The 13,678-nt window shown below is 54.3% G+C and overlaps 2 protein-coding genes across 3 annotated transcripts in view; one reads left to right on the top strand and one right to left on the bottom strand.

Annotated features, from left to right (window-relative positions):
- Trpc4ap (transient receptor potential cation channel subfamily C member 4 associated protein) overlaps nucleotides 1-8,330 on the top strand; it is a 76,977-nt gene extending 68,647 nt beyond the window's left edge. For both annotated transcript variants that reach the window (XM_026383239.2, XM_026383238.2), the window contains exons 12-19: nucleotides 466-567; nucleotides 1,890-1,973; nucleotides 3,028-3,118; nucleotides 4,001-4,141; nucleotides 4,817-4,925; nucleotides 6,232-6,344; nucleotides 7,038-7,244; nucleotides 7,437-8,330. In XM_026383239.2, the coding sequence (XP_026239024.1) occupies nucleotides 466-567; nucleotides 1,890-1,973; nucleotides 3,028-3,118; nucleotides 4,001-4,141; nucleotides 4,817-4,925; nucleotides 6,232-6,344; nucleotides 7,038-7,244; nucleotides 7,437-7,574 (985 nt within the window). In that variant the 3' untranslated portion in view covers nucleotides 7,575-8,330. The remainder of the gene's footprint in view (nucleotides 1-465; nucleotides 568-1,889; nucleotides 1,974-3,027; nucleotides 3,119-4,000; nucleotides 4,142-4,816; nucleotides 4,926-6,231; nucleotides 6,345-7,037; nucleotides 7,245-7,436) is intronic.
- Nucleotides 8,331-8,405: 75 nt separating this feature from the next.
- Myh7b (myosin heavy chain 7B) overlaps nucleotides 8,406-13,678 on the bottom strand; it is a 39,552-nt gene continuing 34,279 nt past the window's right edge. Inside the window, exons 28-42 of the mRNA XM_026383237.2 lie at nucleotides 13,569-13,659; nucleotides 13,096-13,485; nucleotides 12,298-12,424; nucleotides 12,099-12,217; nucleotides 11,813-12,009; nucleotides 11,324-11,673; nucleotides 11,084-11,208; nucleotides 10,864-10,979; nucleotides 10,053-10,449; nucleotides 9,845-9,970; nucleotides 9,572-9,742; nucleotides 9,376-9,480; nucleotides 9,200-9,295; nucleotides 8,644-8,781; nucleotides 8,406-8,551 (exon numbers count right to left, since the gene is read on the bottom strand). Of these exons, the coding sequence (XP_026239022.2) occupies nucleotides 8,540-8,551; nucleotides 8,644-8,781; nucleotides 9,200-9,295; nucleotides 9,376-9,480; nucleotides 9,572-9,742; nucleotides 9,845-9,970; nucleotides 10,053-10,449; nucleotides 10,864-10,979; nucleotides 11,084-11,208; nucleotides 11,324-11,673; nucleotides 11,813-12,009; nucleotides 12,099-12,217; nucleotides 12,298-12,424; nucleotides 13,096-13,485; nucleotides 13,569-13,659 (2,560 nt within the window). The 3' untranslated portion in view covers nucleotides 8,406-8,539. The remainder of the gene's footprint in view (nucleotides 8,552-8,643; nucleotides 8,782-9,199; nucleotides 9,296-9,375; nucleotides 9,481-9,571; nucleotides 9,743-9,844; nucleotides 9,971-10,052; nucleotides 10,450-10,863; nucleotides 10,980-11,083; nucleotides 11,209-11,323; nucleotides 11,674-11,812; nucleotides 12,010-12,098; nucleotides 12,218-12,297; nucleotides 12,425-13,095; nucleotides 13,486-13,568; nucleotides 13,660-13,678) is intronic.

The raw sequence follows: 13,678 nt of genomic DNA, 5'->3' as shown, positions 1-13,678 counted from the left end.
TAGGGTCAGAGTCGTTTTCTGAAGGCTTCTGTGGGAGCTGTGTGAAAACTTGATTCCTGCAGAACTGATTAGGAAGCTAGCACTGTGTACTGGCCTTGGGTGAGGACAGGCTGGATGAGAAGGAGAGGGAGGTATGTGACCACTGGCCAGGCCTTTTCTTGATTGGCCTCTGGGAATGCTGCAGCAGGTATAACTGCTCGGTGCAGTGGTCTCCAGAAATCAAATAGAAAGGTTCAGTGGGCAACAGGAAAGCCAAGAGCTCCTAAGGGAAGGGGCCTCAATAGTGTTGTGGCAGACAGGTGGGGCTGAAATGCCCTCCTTCAGAAGGTCCCGTATGGGAGGCACCTGGTGGGTTCTCAGCTTCCCTCTCCCTACAGGAAGTGGGCGGGAGGCTTTCTGCACTGGCACAGTGCTGACGGGCAGCCCCAGCTTCTATCCTTCACCCCTGCAACCCTTTTGTTTAAGGAATAAATACCTGCTACTCAACAACCAGGAGCTGAATGAACTCAGTGCTATCTCTCTCAAGGCCAACATCCCCGAAGTGGAAGCCGTCCTCAACACCGACAGGTGAGTGTAGGCAACTACGGCTTTAGCCACATTCCTCCGGCTGGCTGCCAGTGTGCCTCGGCTCACAGGTGTGCCCACTCACCCTGTCTCGCTCATCGAGATATGGACAAGAACTCATGAATTGTAAAATCCACATGGAAATGTTCCAAGAGATACTTTCTGCCTGGCACTTCCTCAGGCTTCCTGCATTTTCTCTATCTTCACAGCAGCCCTAGAAGAGAGTGCCCTCACCACCTCCTCTTTACAAATGTGGGACAAAGGCTCTAAAAAGTCACCTGCCAAAGGGCATCTGTGTTCTGCCCTCCTCTTATCACATGCATGTGTGCACTCAAGCTGATGTGGACCTTTCCTGCCTAATGGCAGCTGGCCAAGCAGGGCAAACAGAAGCCCCCTCCAGCCCCTGCAAGGGTTAAATCCTTTTTTTTTTTAAAAGAGAGAGAAAAGAGAATTTTAATATTTATTTTTTAGTTTTCGGCGGACACAACATCTTTGTTTGTATGTGGTGCTGAGGATCGAACCCGGGCCACACGCATGCCCGGCGAGCGCGCTACTGCTTGAGCCACATCCCCAGCCCCAAGAGTTACATCCTTTTGTACTTTGTTTGCCTGTCTTTGGGAGCCAGGTAATAAGAGTCATAGGAGCCAGAATAGGGTGGACCTTTTTTAGTAGATGGAGCCATGACTTCCCAGTCTTGTAGTGAAGGGATTGAAGGGCAGAACTCATTCAGGTCAGGTTGGACTTGGAGCCCTACCCTGATGTCTATAGAGATAAATTTATTTGAAGAGGGAGTTGAAGAGTCCAGACCCCTGCCAACTTGGCCATCTTTTCCCCCAACAATGACTGGAGTCATTTCCTCACCTGCCACCTTTCCTTCATATACCAGAAGCCAAGCCTGAAGGCATGGGCACTTATCCACAGCCCAGATAGAACTGAACCTGGGGCAGAGAGGACCTAGGCCCCACCCTGTTGGCATGGACTTTGCTCTATCTGGCAGGTTCTGTCATGGCCTTAGACCCACTTGTGTTGTAAAAGACCCTTCCTCTAGCAGTTCTGAGCCCCATCTGGCTCTGGATGTGCCTCAGGCTGCTCACTAGCAGGTCTTGGAAGGGCAAGCTGGCCTGAGGTGCAGTGGAAATGCCCTTGGCTGTTGAGCTGATGGTCACAGGAGTGTCTGAGGCCTCCAGACCCAGGTGGAGCAGGAGAGCACCCTGCAAACTTGGAAACGTCCCTCCCCCCCCCCCCTCATCTAAACCAGTGGAGTGACCCAGCCCCAAGGACCTTGTTAACCTCTCACATCTGCCACCACTGCTATTTTATTTCAGGAGTCTGGTGTGTGATGGGAAGAGGGGCTTGTTAACTCGTCTGCTGCAGGTCATGAAGAAGGAGCCAGCCGAGTCTTCTTTCAGGTGAGCCTGAGGATAGGTACCTGTCACTCCTAAGGGGCCCAGGAGACAAGTGTTTCCCAAATGGTTAGAAACGCCACCTTTAGTCCCCAGTATCCACGTTTAAAATGTGATCACTGTTGGGGAAGGTGGCTTGACTGCCATCTGGCCTTATGTGACTCAGCAGGTCAGTACTGCCCTCCTGCAGGGCCAACAAAGAACTGACTGAGCATTTATTTGCCAAGCACCTCTTCTGTGCTGATGCTGGAAAGAGGGAAAGAAATAGGACACAGACCCTGCTAGTGTGGCATTCCCTGGGGTTGTGGGGAACAGGCATGAAAAGAAACTCATTTCCATGCAGCATGGAAAGGAATGGAGCCAGGAGCTGTGGGAGCAAAAAAAAAAAAAAAAAAAGCCCTTCCCCTGCTGGGTGCTGGCAAGGGTGGGCACAGACAGGCCTGCTCAGAATTCCCAGACCCCTCGTAGAGGAGTCTTGAAAGATGCATGCAGGAGAAATTCTAGTAGGTCTGGGTGTGAAACTGTCAGCAGGCTCCACCACAAGGGGGACCCTGTCACCCAATCTTCCTTATCCAGACTTCCTATCTTGAATCCCAGCTGAGCCCTCTGGGCCACTTGGTTAACATCTGCTATCTGTCTTCTAGACCAGGCTCAGTGGCCTGTCTGCACATACTCTTGTGCTTTCCACACCCATTCTTGGCCCCTAGTTCTGATGTCCTCCCATTCTGAAAGGGCAAAGCCTAGAGTGTTTTCACATGGGACTTGCTGGAACAGCTGGCTCTTTGTTCTTTGATACTACTTTCTCTATGATACAACTTCTTCCAGACAGACCCATATAGAAGATTGTTTCTCATTGAGCTGTCAACTCTATGAGAATAAGGATTCCCTTGGTCACTGCTGTATCCCCAGAGCCTAGGGTGAGGCTCTGGTAGATATTCAGTAAATGTCTGTTAAATAAATAAGAAGTCAGTAAACATTTCCCAAACCCTGGGAGAACTGAACTGGGGCCAGGAAAGGGCAGCCTTAGCTACCTGGATCTGGGTCAACATTTGGGTCGCAGGTTTTGGCAAGCACGAGCTGTGGAGAGTTTCCTCCGAGGGACCACCTCCTATGCAGACCAGATGTTCCTGCTGAAGCGAGGCCTTCTGGAGGTATGGCCTGGAGGAGCCAGGGTGCTGGGTGGCCCCCAGCCCCACATATTGCTCTTCTGTCCTGAGCCCTAAACAGTTCATCAGGGCAGACCAAATCTCAGCATTTTAAAATGCCAGTGTAGATCGCCCCACTGTTTGCCCTGGGTTTCTGTTGGTGGGTTCCCCATGGGTGCTTCAGTGTTGATGCCAGTACTTGGGGTGTGACTGTGCAGGAGGGTAAGAGTCTAGAGTTATCAGCAAAGCCTTTTGACCCTGAGGATATTTTGATTTTGACTAAAAGTTAATTTTTCTTCATTAATGGCCAGTTATAATTGGTCTTTAAAAATTGATATGGACAAGAAATTATGAATTATAAAATCCATATGGAAAAGAAGTTGTATTGACCCAAATCATAACTTCAAGAAAATATTAAGGCTGTCATAGAAAACTTTATCAAAGAGTTGGCTTTATGTTTTTGATAAAAATTCATTGATTTTGGTATAAATTTTAAATAGTTTCATTTATAAACACAAAGACAATCCATGGAGTCAAAACATGCTCCGTGCCCTTAAACTCTGGTCTCTGGCCTCAGTGTTAGGGCAATGGCCAGTGTTAGATCTGGAGACAACTCTGCTGCCCAGGAGCTGGAGAGCTCTGGCTGTGTTGGTGACTACAGGGCAGGTCAGAGGCTTTAGCTGTGAGCAAGCAAGTGCCACATGCCCAACTCGCTGCCCCCTCCTGGTGAGGTGTGTCAGCCTGGTCCTGTCCTTGGAACCACCAGCATCCTCAGAGAAAATCTACACAGGGCCATACATTCCATAGAACTGTCATGCCAGGCCCCAGCGGGAGACTAGTGTGGGGCAGCCCTATCCACACCTTCACTGTGTCCCCTCCTCACCCCAGCACATCCTGTACTGCATTGTGGACAGTGAGTGTAAATCAAGGGATGTGCTCCAGAGCTACTTTGACCTCCTGGGGGAGCTGATGAAGTTCAATGTAGATGCATTCAAGAGATTCAATAAATACATCAACACGGATGCAAAGGTGAGACTCCTCTGTTCTATGGAGTTGGCTGTGTTGCCTCAAGTTATCTTGGATCCCTGATCTGCCAGTCTCCAGGTGTGGGTTTTTAGGTGGAGAGTGTTGGGATTCAATGGGAGTCTTCAGCAAATGTTCACTAGTACTTACTGTGTCCCAGACCTTGGAACACAGGGATAAAATCCACTGCTGCTTTGGGGTTGGGGGGTGAGAATGGGTCACAGGTTTTGGCAAGCACGAGCTGTGGAGAGTTTCCTCCGAGGGACCACCTCCTATGCAGACCAGATGTTCCTGCTGAAGCGAGGCCTTCTGGAGGTATGGCCTGGAGGAGCCAGGGTGCTGGGTGGCCCCCAGACATGGTGTGAGGTATGGGTGCTGCAGTGGGAGGCCCAGCACGGAGTACTGGGCCTGGAGTGTTAGGCTCTCTGGAGCGTGACAAACCCAGCTGAGACTAGTTGAAGTAGAATTGAAAGGAGCCAGCACCCTCAGTGCAGAATCACTGGGAAGTGTCCCAGAATCTTAGCAGCAGGTGAGGAGAGCAAGTCACTCAGGTTGCCTGTCTAAAAAGCAGCAGGGCTGGGAGAGAGGATTGCTGATGTCTGTGGTGGTGACTGCTCACCCTGGGCCATAGCCAGCTTGGCCAGCAACCACTGCCTCTCCTGAGTGCCATCTCCGCTCTAGTTCCAGGTGTTCCTGAAGCAGATCAACAGTTCCCTGGTAGACTCCAACATGTTAGTACGCTGTGTCACTCTGTCACTGGACCGATTTGAAAACCAGGTGGACATGAAAGGTGAGGAAAAGCCAGGGTTCCAAAGCAAATGGGTGCAGTGTGACTGCACTGGGGCTAGTCACCTGGCCTCCATCCAGGTGATGGGATGATTGAAGCAGTTGCCCCAGACATAAAGTGCTTGACTGATTGGCTCAGCTGCTTTTGACTTTTTGCTGTTGGGTGTTTCATTTGATGAGCATGTACAACACTTTGATACAGGAGAAAAGCCATTATTGCCAGCAAAAATGTAAAAAAAAAAAAAAAAAGAAAGAAAGAAACCCACCTTTTTCTTCTGGGATGGGGTGAGTGGGACCCCTTTTCCTCTGTCTCCCTGACTGTGTGTGTGGAGTGGTGGGGTGAGATGTAGCTGGGGTGGGTCTCACCTAGAATTGTGTGCACCATGCACATGTTTATGATTATGTGCATACATGTGCTTTTCTTTTCCTAGGAGAGTTTGTGGTGTCCAGCAGATTCTGAGAAATTTGTGAGCATATCCTCCAAAAAAGACAGTTGTCCCTTGTCATAGTCACTATCATTGATAGCAAGAAGCATCCTGGTGCTGGGGGTAGTGGTGCACACCTGTAATCTCAGCTACGTAGCATACTGAGGCAAAGGATCACAAATTCAAGGCCAGCCTGCGCAACTTAGCAAAACCCTGTCTCAAAATAAAAAGGGATAGGGGTGTAGCTCAGTGGTCGAGCACTTGCCTAACAAATAAGAGGTCCTAGGTTCAACCCTCAGTATCACCCAAAAAACAAAACAGCATCCTGGTCATTTGGTAATTTAGCCATTTGCCTCCTATTTCTGCCCCTGAAGGATCTGTTTTAGGGGAATGGCTACATGGACTTTGGTACAGTCAACCATTGTACCCCTCACCCCATAGTGTGGGTTGCTATTTGCTCAGTGCTAATGTGTACTGTGACCTTGACAGTGGTCAGGGACATATGAGAGCTGTATGGGAAGCCAGTCACGTTAGGAGCTTTGAAATGATCTCAACTTTCTTTCACTGGTTTTCTTTTTTCTTTTTTTTTTAAAGTAGACCGTGGGTCTACTTTCCTGTGGATGCACACTGTCTTGTGGAGAGGTGCCACAGGCTGGGGAGCAGGGCTACTTCTGAGCATCGTTCTGAAGGACCAGATGAGGTTCTGAGAACACAGGCTTAGTTTAGCCAGATGGTGGAACAGCTGCTCCAGCAGCTTTTCTTGTAGCTGTTCTGGTGAGGGGCTACTGGTTGCAGTGTCAGGACCCAGTGGGAGCTCAAGCAGAGACATAGGTGGCCTGGCCACTGGACCTGAGCCTGCTGCTACACCTGTGCCTCCCTCCACAGTGGCTGAGGTCCTGTCCGAGTGCCGCCTGCTCGCCTATATATCCCAGGTGCCCACCCAGATGTCCTTTCTCTTCCGCCTCATCAACATCATTCACGTGCAGACGCTGACCCAGGTGAGAGGCCCCACCGATGGGCAATCAGAGAAGGAGACTAGAACCCATTTCCCTCTTCCTGGAGTGCAGCATATTTGCTTCTCCCACCCTCACTCTAGAAGTGCACTCTTCCCAGGGCTTTGCCCAGTGCCCCAGTTTACAAAAAGGGCCTGAGATCAGTTGACTTGTCAGGGCACAGTCAAGACTGGCACAATGTTCTGTTGACTCCCATTCCAGTGCTCTTCCCCAGCATCCCACATCTACACCCCACTAGCTATGCCGGCTGTGGAATTGGACCAGATTGCCCTCAACTCCTCAGTGTAATGTGGCTTTCCCTTCTCCAAGCTTCACACCTGTTTTCCAAAGTGTGGGCTATACAAGTACCTGTCAGAGGCGGTTCTTTTGTTCTGTCGTCTAACAAATGCAGGGAAGCTGGGCACACAGTCTAGTGTGTAATGTAGGTTCTAAAGTGAGACATTTGCACCTAGTATGCAGACCCATCCCTGCCAGGTGATTAAAGTTTCCAGAAGAGGTGATGTTCAAGCTGAGATCTAGATGAGCACAGATGTTGCTGCCATAAGGGGGGCATGGGGAATAGGAACATGCTTGGGAAGGGGCAACTCTCCAGAGGGGGAGACCCATGGCTCTGCAGGTTCACCAGAGGGCGCTGGGACTGCTGGCATGCACCCAGCTCAGCTGCCTTTGGCTTTGCAGGAGAACGTCAGCTGCCTCAACACCAGCCTGGTGATCCTGATGCTGGCCCGGCGGAAAGAGCGGCTGCCCTTATACCTACGGTTGTTGCAACGCATGGAGCACAGCAAGAAGTATCCCGGCTTCCTGCTCAACAACTTCCACAACCTGTTGCGCTTTTGGCAGCAGCATTACCTGCACAAGGACAAGGATAGCACCTGCCTGGAAAATGTGAGTGCTCCACCTCCGAGTGTGTGGGTGGTGGGCATGCAGACCCAGGGCCTGTGAGGGGCATCCAGGGCACAGTTCCTGGCCAGGATGTGGGGCAGGCTTTTTGTCCCCTTACCAAGGCCCTCCCTGTGGGGTGCTGGAGTTGGCCTGTGTCCTACAGGAGCTCCCCACAACCCCTCTCTTTTTGCCCAGAGTTCCTGCATCAGCTTCTCATACTGGAAGGAGACAGTGTCTATCCTGTTGAACCCAGACCGCCAGTCACCTTCTGCCCTTGTCAGCTACATTGAAGAGCCCTACATGGACATAGACAGGGACTTCACTGAGGAGTGACCTTTGGCCAGGCCTCGGGAGGCTGCTGGGCCAGGGTCAGTATGGGTGAGGGTGGCTATGTGTGCCACACACCCTGCCTATTCCTTGACCCTCCCCTGCCTCCCTGCCACTCTCTGCCTGCCCCAGGTCTTTAGGCACAGGCTCAGTAGGAGGAAGCATCCTAGAAGCCCTGGGCCTCTGGGTCTGAGGGCCTCAGTCATTGGGGAGTCTCAGTTCCCTGACAGTTCACAGATGAGGACAGGGGCGCCATGCCCACCCTTCCCTCATAACCCTGGGACTCTTGGCCTGCCCAGAGGAAGGAAACTTACAAAAAGAGCTCTGAGCTCCTGCCGGGTCTCTTGGCTGCCAGTCCTGGGTTAGGAAGGAGACGGGGTTCCCCCATGTATGAGCCAAGCCTCCCCTGTCCTCAGGCAGAGGCTCCTGGACAGGGTTGGGGGTACCAGAGAATGCTGCCTTCCCTCAGGCCTACCCATCTGTCCTTCCCTCGTCTTCCTTCAACTCCTCTGGTTCTGTTTGCTCATTGGCCGCTGTGTCCATCCCAGGGGGTTCCTCCAGAAGTTGGGGGGCCTTTTCTCTCTATCCCTTGGGGCACAGGGTGGCTGTGCCTTCCCTGCCCTGCCCCAGAGCAGCATCTCCTGCCTGAGCCCAGACACAGGAGCTTGGCTGGGAACTCACCCTTGGCCCCTCCTGTGTTGCCAATTTATTAACAGCAAATAAACCAAGTAAATGGAGACTATTAAAGAACTTTATTTTAAATGACTGATGTGGACCTGACTTTGTCCATGGGACTGTGTTCGCTTTCACTGAACCCCAAGAAATGAGAACAACAGCTATTGCTGCAGACGTGGCCTTTATTTAGGGTGATCCAGCGCTTGGGGAAGTTGGAGTGACAGCCAAAGGGGGTGAAGAAACCACAGGACAATAGATATCCTTCTTCATAGCCCAGGGGCTCGAGACTCAGGCTCTCACTCCTTGTGCTAAGAGGTGAGGGAGGATGAGTGAGCTGCACCACCTGCTACCCCCAACCCATGCACCCCACATGGAAGGCGGTGCCCCTTGGAGACCTCACCTTGGGGCCCAGGGCATCCCTGGTCCGCGCCCGCAGCTTATTGGCCTGGGTCTCTGCCATGTCAGCCCGCTCCTCCGCATCATCCAACTCATGCTGGGCCTTGCGATACTTAGCCAGGTTGGTGCTAGCCTGCTGCTCCTGGGGGTATACACAGGGCCTTGGTTCCCCTTTAATAGTAACAAATGGTCATTCTGGTCCCCACCCATCCCCAGAAGGAACGGGCTTCTCCTATTCTTCTACTCTACCTACCACCAGCCTCCCCCAGCACCAGGACCCACAGCAGGAAAAAAGACATAGAGCCTACATCAGGAGGTGCCAGAGTGCCAAACTGCCCAAGAGAGGCAGCCCCCAAACCTAGCCAGGGGAAACACACAAGGCTAGCGACAGCTTGGTCTAGTCCCTTCTGGAACTTTCAGGAAATTCTCTTCCTACAGGGGGCAGGGTGGTCATTAGGTTCAGGAATGGGAAAGCCTGCTGATGCCTCACCTGACACAGGCCCTGGGGCACAGTTGAAATTGGGTTACCCCGGCATCTGACAAGACCCCGGTGTGCTTACCGCCTCCTCAAACTGGCGCTTGTAGCTCTTGACTTTGCTCTGCAGCTTGTCTACCAGGTCCTGCATGCGAGCCAGGTTCTTCCTGTCCTCCTCGGCCTGGGCAGGCAAAGGAGACTCGGTTTGCCTGGATTGGGCCAACTCCAGGGCCACCCCACAGGATGGACCCCCTCACCCACCTGGTACACAAGTTCCTTGACCCGGCGCTCATGTTTGCGCACACCCTTGAGGGCCTCAGCATGCTTCTTCTGCTCTGCATCAAGCTCGGCCTCCAGCTCCCGCACCTGCAGAGACAGCCAGCGGGTTGACCTGAGGGCAGTTCTCAGCTGCCTGCCCACCCACCCTGCTGGGGAAGGGCAGTGGGGCTGCACACACCTTGGCCTCCAGCTTCTGCACCTGCTTCTTCCCACCCCTGAGGGCGGCCTGTTCCGCCTCCTCAAGGCGTGCCTGCAGCTCCCGCACCGTCTGTTCCAGAGTCTTCTTCATCCGTTCCAGGTGTGCACTTGTGTCCTGCTCCTTCTTCAGCTCCTCAGCCATCATGGCCGCCTATGAGGGAGGAGGTGGCATGGTCAGGAAGTGACCAACCCAGGGAAGATCCTTTGGCCTCTGCTCCCGCCCTGCCCCAACACAGCCCTGGCCCAGTCTCACATCAGTAATGGCCTTTTTGGCCTTCTCCTCAGCCTCCCGCCGTTCCTGAGCAGCCTCCTCTACCTCCCCGCTCAGCTGGGCCAAGTCCACCTCTAGCTTCTTTTTCTGGTTCAGAAGCCCTGTGTTCTAAGGGGAAGCAGAGTTTCAGCTGGCCAACAGGCCTCTGACCCCTCCCCAGTCCCGGTGGACATCCTTGTCCAGACCCCACCTGTGAATGGAGGAGGTTGAGGCGCTCAGTGGCCTCCAATAGTTCCTGCTCTGCCAGCCGCCGGCTGCGCTCGCCCTGTTCCAGGGCAGCCCGCAGCTCCTCCAGCTCTGAAGCCAACAACGCTGTACGGCGCTCCAGGGCCTGTGCCTGCTCACGGAGCTCAGCAGCCAGCCGCTGCTCCTCATCACGCCCTGCTTGTTCCTCCTTGAGTTGGGCCTGCAGCAGTCGCGTGGCTGCCTGTGCCTCCATAGCCTGGCGGGTGGCATGGCCCAGCTGCAGCTCCAGGTCATTGAGGTCACCCTCCATCTTCTTCTTAAGCCGTAGCGCCTCATTCCGGGCCCGCGTCTCTGCATCCAGGGAGGCCTGCAGGGACTCCACTGCACGCTGATGGTTGCGCCTGTGGGAGGGCAGGCGGAAGGGCAGGCTCGGCTCATGGAGAGGCAGGTGCAGAGCATGCTCTCACAAATGCCTAAGGATTGCTGGAGATATGAACCCGATTGGGTAACAGTTGTCCCTCCCAGTAGTAAAACCCCTTGGGGCTGCCTGTTGTCCACTGAAGCAGGCTCACAGACAGAAGTGAGGCCCTGAGACAGACATGGACTGGATTCTGGCTCTACCCCACTATGTGATCTTAGGACAGTCTTCAGCCTCATGGAGATTTAACCTCTGGAATGGCGAGAACAACCCCAACCTGAGAAAGCCATGATGCAGAGACAGACTAGATGCCTGGGCCATATGCTACCACGGGCATAGCAACACTGCTTTCCACCATTGCTCTGCTCTCAGGAGGCTGGGAGGAGGGGTACCAGACCTCAGGTTAGTGCACTCCTCATCCTTTTCTGCCAGCTTTCGGTCCACTTCTGCCTTGACCTGGGACAGCTCCAGCTGGATCCGCAGTGTCTTAGTCTCCTCCAGTTCCAAGGCCCCCTGGGAATGCACAGTAGGCAGTATGGGGTTGGGGCCAGGAGTGAGTGTTCAGGAAGCAGGGAGACATAGGTCAGCATCCACCCACCCCTGTAGCCAGTCCTGACCTCAGCCTCCTCCAGTGCTGCCTGCAGCTCACTCTTCTCCCCTTCCAATGCCTTCTTGGCTTTTTCTAGTTCCTGGATGCTCTTCCCGTTGAGGCTGACCTGGTCTGTGAGGTCACTGATCTCCTCTGCAGAATGGAGAGGGTGCTGAGGAGCACCCCTGGGCTAGCACCCCAACCCAGGTCACTTTCTACACTCCTAATTCCAGCGTAACCCTAAGATGCTTCCAACTCCATGTCCTACCCTGTAGATTCTTGTTCTCTCTCTTGAGTGTCTCCAGAGCCTCAAGTGCCTCCTCGTGGCTATGGCGTAGCCGAAAGAGCTCTGTGCCTAGGCCACGGGCCTCCCTCTGGGCCGCCTCCAGCTCCCGCTGCATCTCCTCCTCCTGTCGCCGCCGCTCCTCCAGGGCCCTCTCCAAGTGCCGCTGCTTCTTGTCCAGTGCAGCAGCTGCTGAGGTTGCCCGCTCCAGCTCCAGGGTCACATCCTCTGACTCCGTCTGCAGCCGCAGCTTGGCCTTCTCCAGTGATGAACACTTGGCATTTGCAGCCTCTACACCCTCTTCTGCCTCCTGTAGCCTCAGGGCCAGCTTCTTTCTGGACCATGGACCAGACAGGGTGTGAACTATGGAGGGAGGAGGCCAGCAGAAGAAGGGCCCTAGTATCTCCCCTTACCCCCTGCTGGCCCCAAGGCACAGGCATAAATGTGGTGATGGCCTAGCCACCGGATGCTCACTTGGCCTCTTCCAGCTCCTCAGTCCTCTGGATGGCATCTGCCTCATACTTGCTCCTCCACTGGGCCACCTCAGCGTTGGCCTTGGATAGCAGCCGCTGCATCTCAGCCTGGGCCTCAGCCTCCTCCTCATGCTGTTCCCGTAGGAGGTCACAGTCATGTCGCAAAGCCTGCACAGCATGGGCCAGCGCACTCTTGGCCTGGAGGGACATCGGGGGCCTCAGCATCAGTCCATGCTGATGGCCCCAGCATCCACCTGCCCACTCCACGATCACTGGTGCCAGCTCACCTTGCTCTCTTCCTCTAGCTGCCTCCGCAGTTCCTCCAGGCTCTGGGCAGCTGAGGCCTTCCCACGGCTCAGCTGGCTGATCAGAGACTCCTTCTCCTCCAGCAGGCGGCCCAGCTCCCCTATAGACAAAGGGGCAAGCAGGCAGGTCAGGTGGTACCTAGGTCCCACCCAGTGTGGCCCAGGTGAACCCTGACCTCACCATTCTCAGTCTGCAATCGCCCACGCTGGGTGTTCACATCCACCAGTTGCCGCTGCAGCTCCTCCACCTTGATCTTAGCCTCACTTAGCTGATCCTCATAGGCCCTGCACAGTTTCTCTGCACTGGCCTGGAAGCCAGAGTTAGGGGACAAGATGAGTTTGTGCACCTGAGGGCAGGATCTAGAGCTTCCAGTCAGAGACTGGGACCTGGCATCAGGAACTAGAAAGCTAGATATGGGCCCAGGATTCAAGGGGAGATCAGAGATTCACCGTCAGGGTCAGGGGTTCTGTTGCTAGGCTCATAGCTTAACTAAGGTCTTGGAGCGAGAGGGCTGGACCAATCTCAGTGCAAATGGGTCAGGTGGACATTAGGATACTAGATCTGGTGTCAGCCAAGGACAGTCACCAGAGATCAAAAGTTCACAAGTCAAAGTTGGGTGCTGGGTTCAGAACAGGAGAATCATGACGGGTGTCAGTTCAGAGTTCAGGAATCAAAGGCTGAGGTCACAGCGACTATTGGGTCAAGGGTCTGAGGTCAGAATTGGAAGCTGGGTCAAAATGTTCTGGTGCCATCAGAATAGGGATGAGGAACCAGGATTTGATATCAGGTCTGGTAGGGAAAGGTGGAATGCCAGGTTAGTGAGTCCAGGGTCAGATTCAGGGTGAAGGCTGCTGTGGGGTCAGTATTGGCATGGGGTGGCCAGGGGTCAGAAGGTGGAGTCAGCTGCTGGAGTCAGACCTGGTTTAGAGTCAGGATGGGCCAGGGGTCCCAGGTCAGAGTGAGGAAGAAGGTTCATACCTTGCCTCGGGCCAGTGTCTCCACGCTGGCACCCAGATCATCCACCTCCATGCGCAGCTCGCTCTTCTCCTTTTCCAGCTTTTGCCGTATCCGCTGCAAGCTGTCTACCTGTTCTCCCAGCTCAGCTGCACCATCTGCCTGCTTGCGCCGCAGGGCTGCCACTGTGGCCTCGTGCCTCAGTGCCGCTTCCTCCAGTTCCCTCCGGAGCCGGCCCAGCTCAGCCTCGCGCTTGCGGCAGCCCTCACGCTGCCCGGCGGAGGCACCACCAGCTTCCTCGAGTCGTTCACTCAGCTCTTCCAGCTCCCGAGCCGCTTCTGCCCGCTGCTTTTCCACCCGGGCCCTGGCTGCACGTTCAGCCTCCAGCTCTTCCTCCAGCTCCTCCGCCCGTGCCTATGTCAGTAGGTAGGTGGTGACATCAGCTTGGTGGGCCTCTGACCTGGGCCTGGCCTAGCTGCCCACCCTACCCCATGCACCTGCAGCTCCTTGATCTTCTTTTGCAGCTGGGTGCCCAGGAGCTGCTCGTCTTCCACCCGCAGGTTCAGCTGACTCAGCTCTGAGTCCTTCCTGGGATCAGGGGGTGGGA

The sequence above is a fragment of the Urocitellus parryii genome, chromosome 6 (assembly GCF_045843805.1).
Source record: "Urocitellus parryii isolate mUroPar1 chromosome 6, mUroPar1.hap1, whole genome shotgun sequence".
NCBI lineage: Eukaryota > Metazoa > Chordata > Mammalia > Rodentia > Sciuridae > Urocitellus > Urocitellus parryii.
The sequence above is the reverse complement of the archived record's forward strand: the minus strand, read 5'-3'. Positions and strand labels throughout refer to the sequence as shown.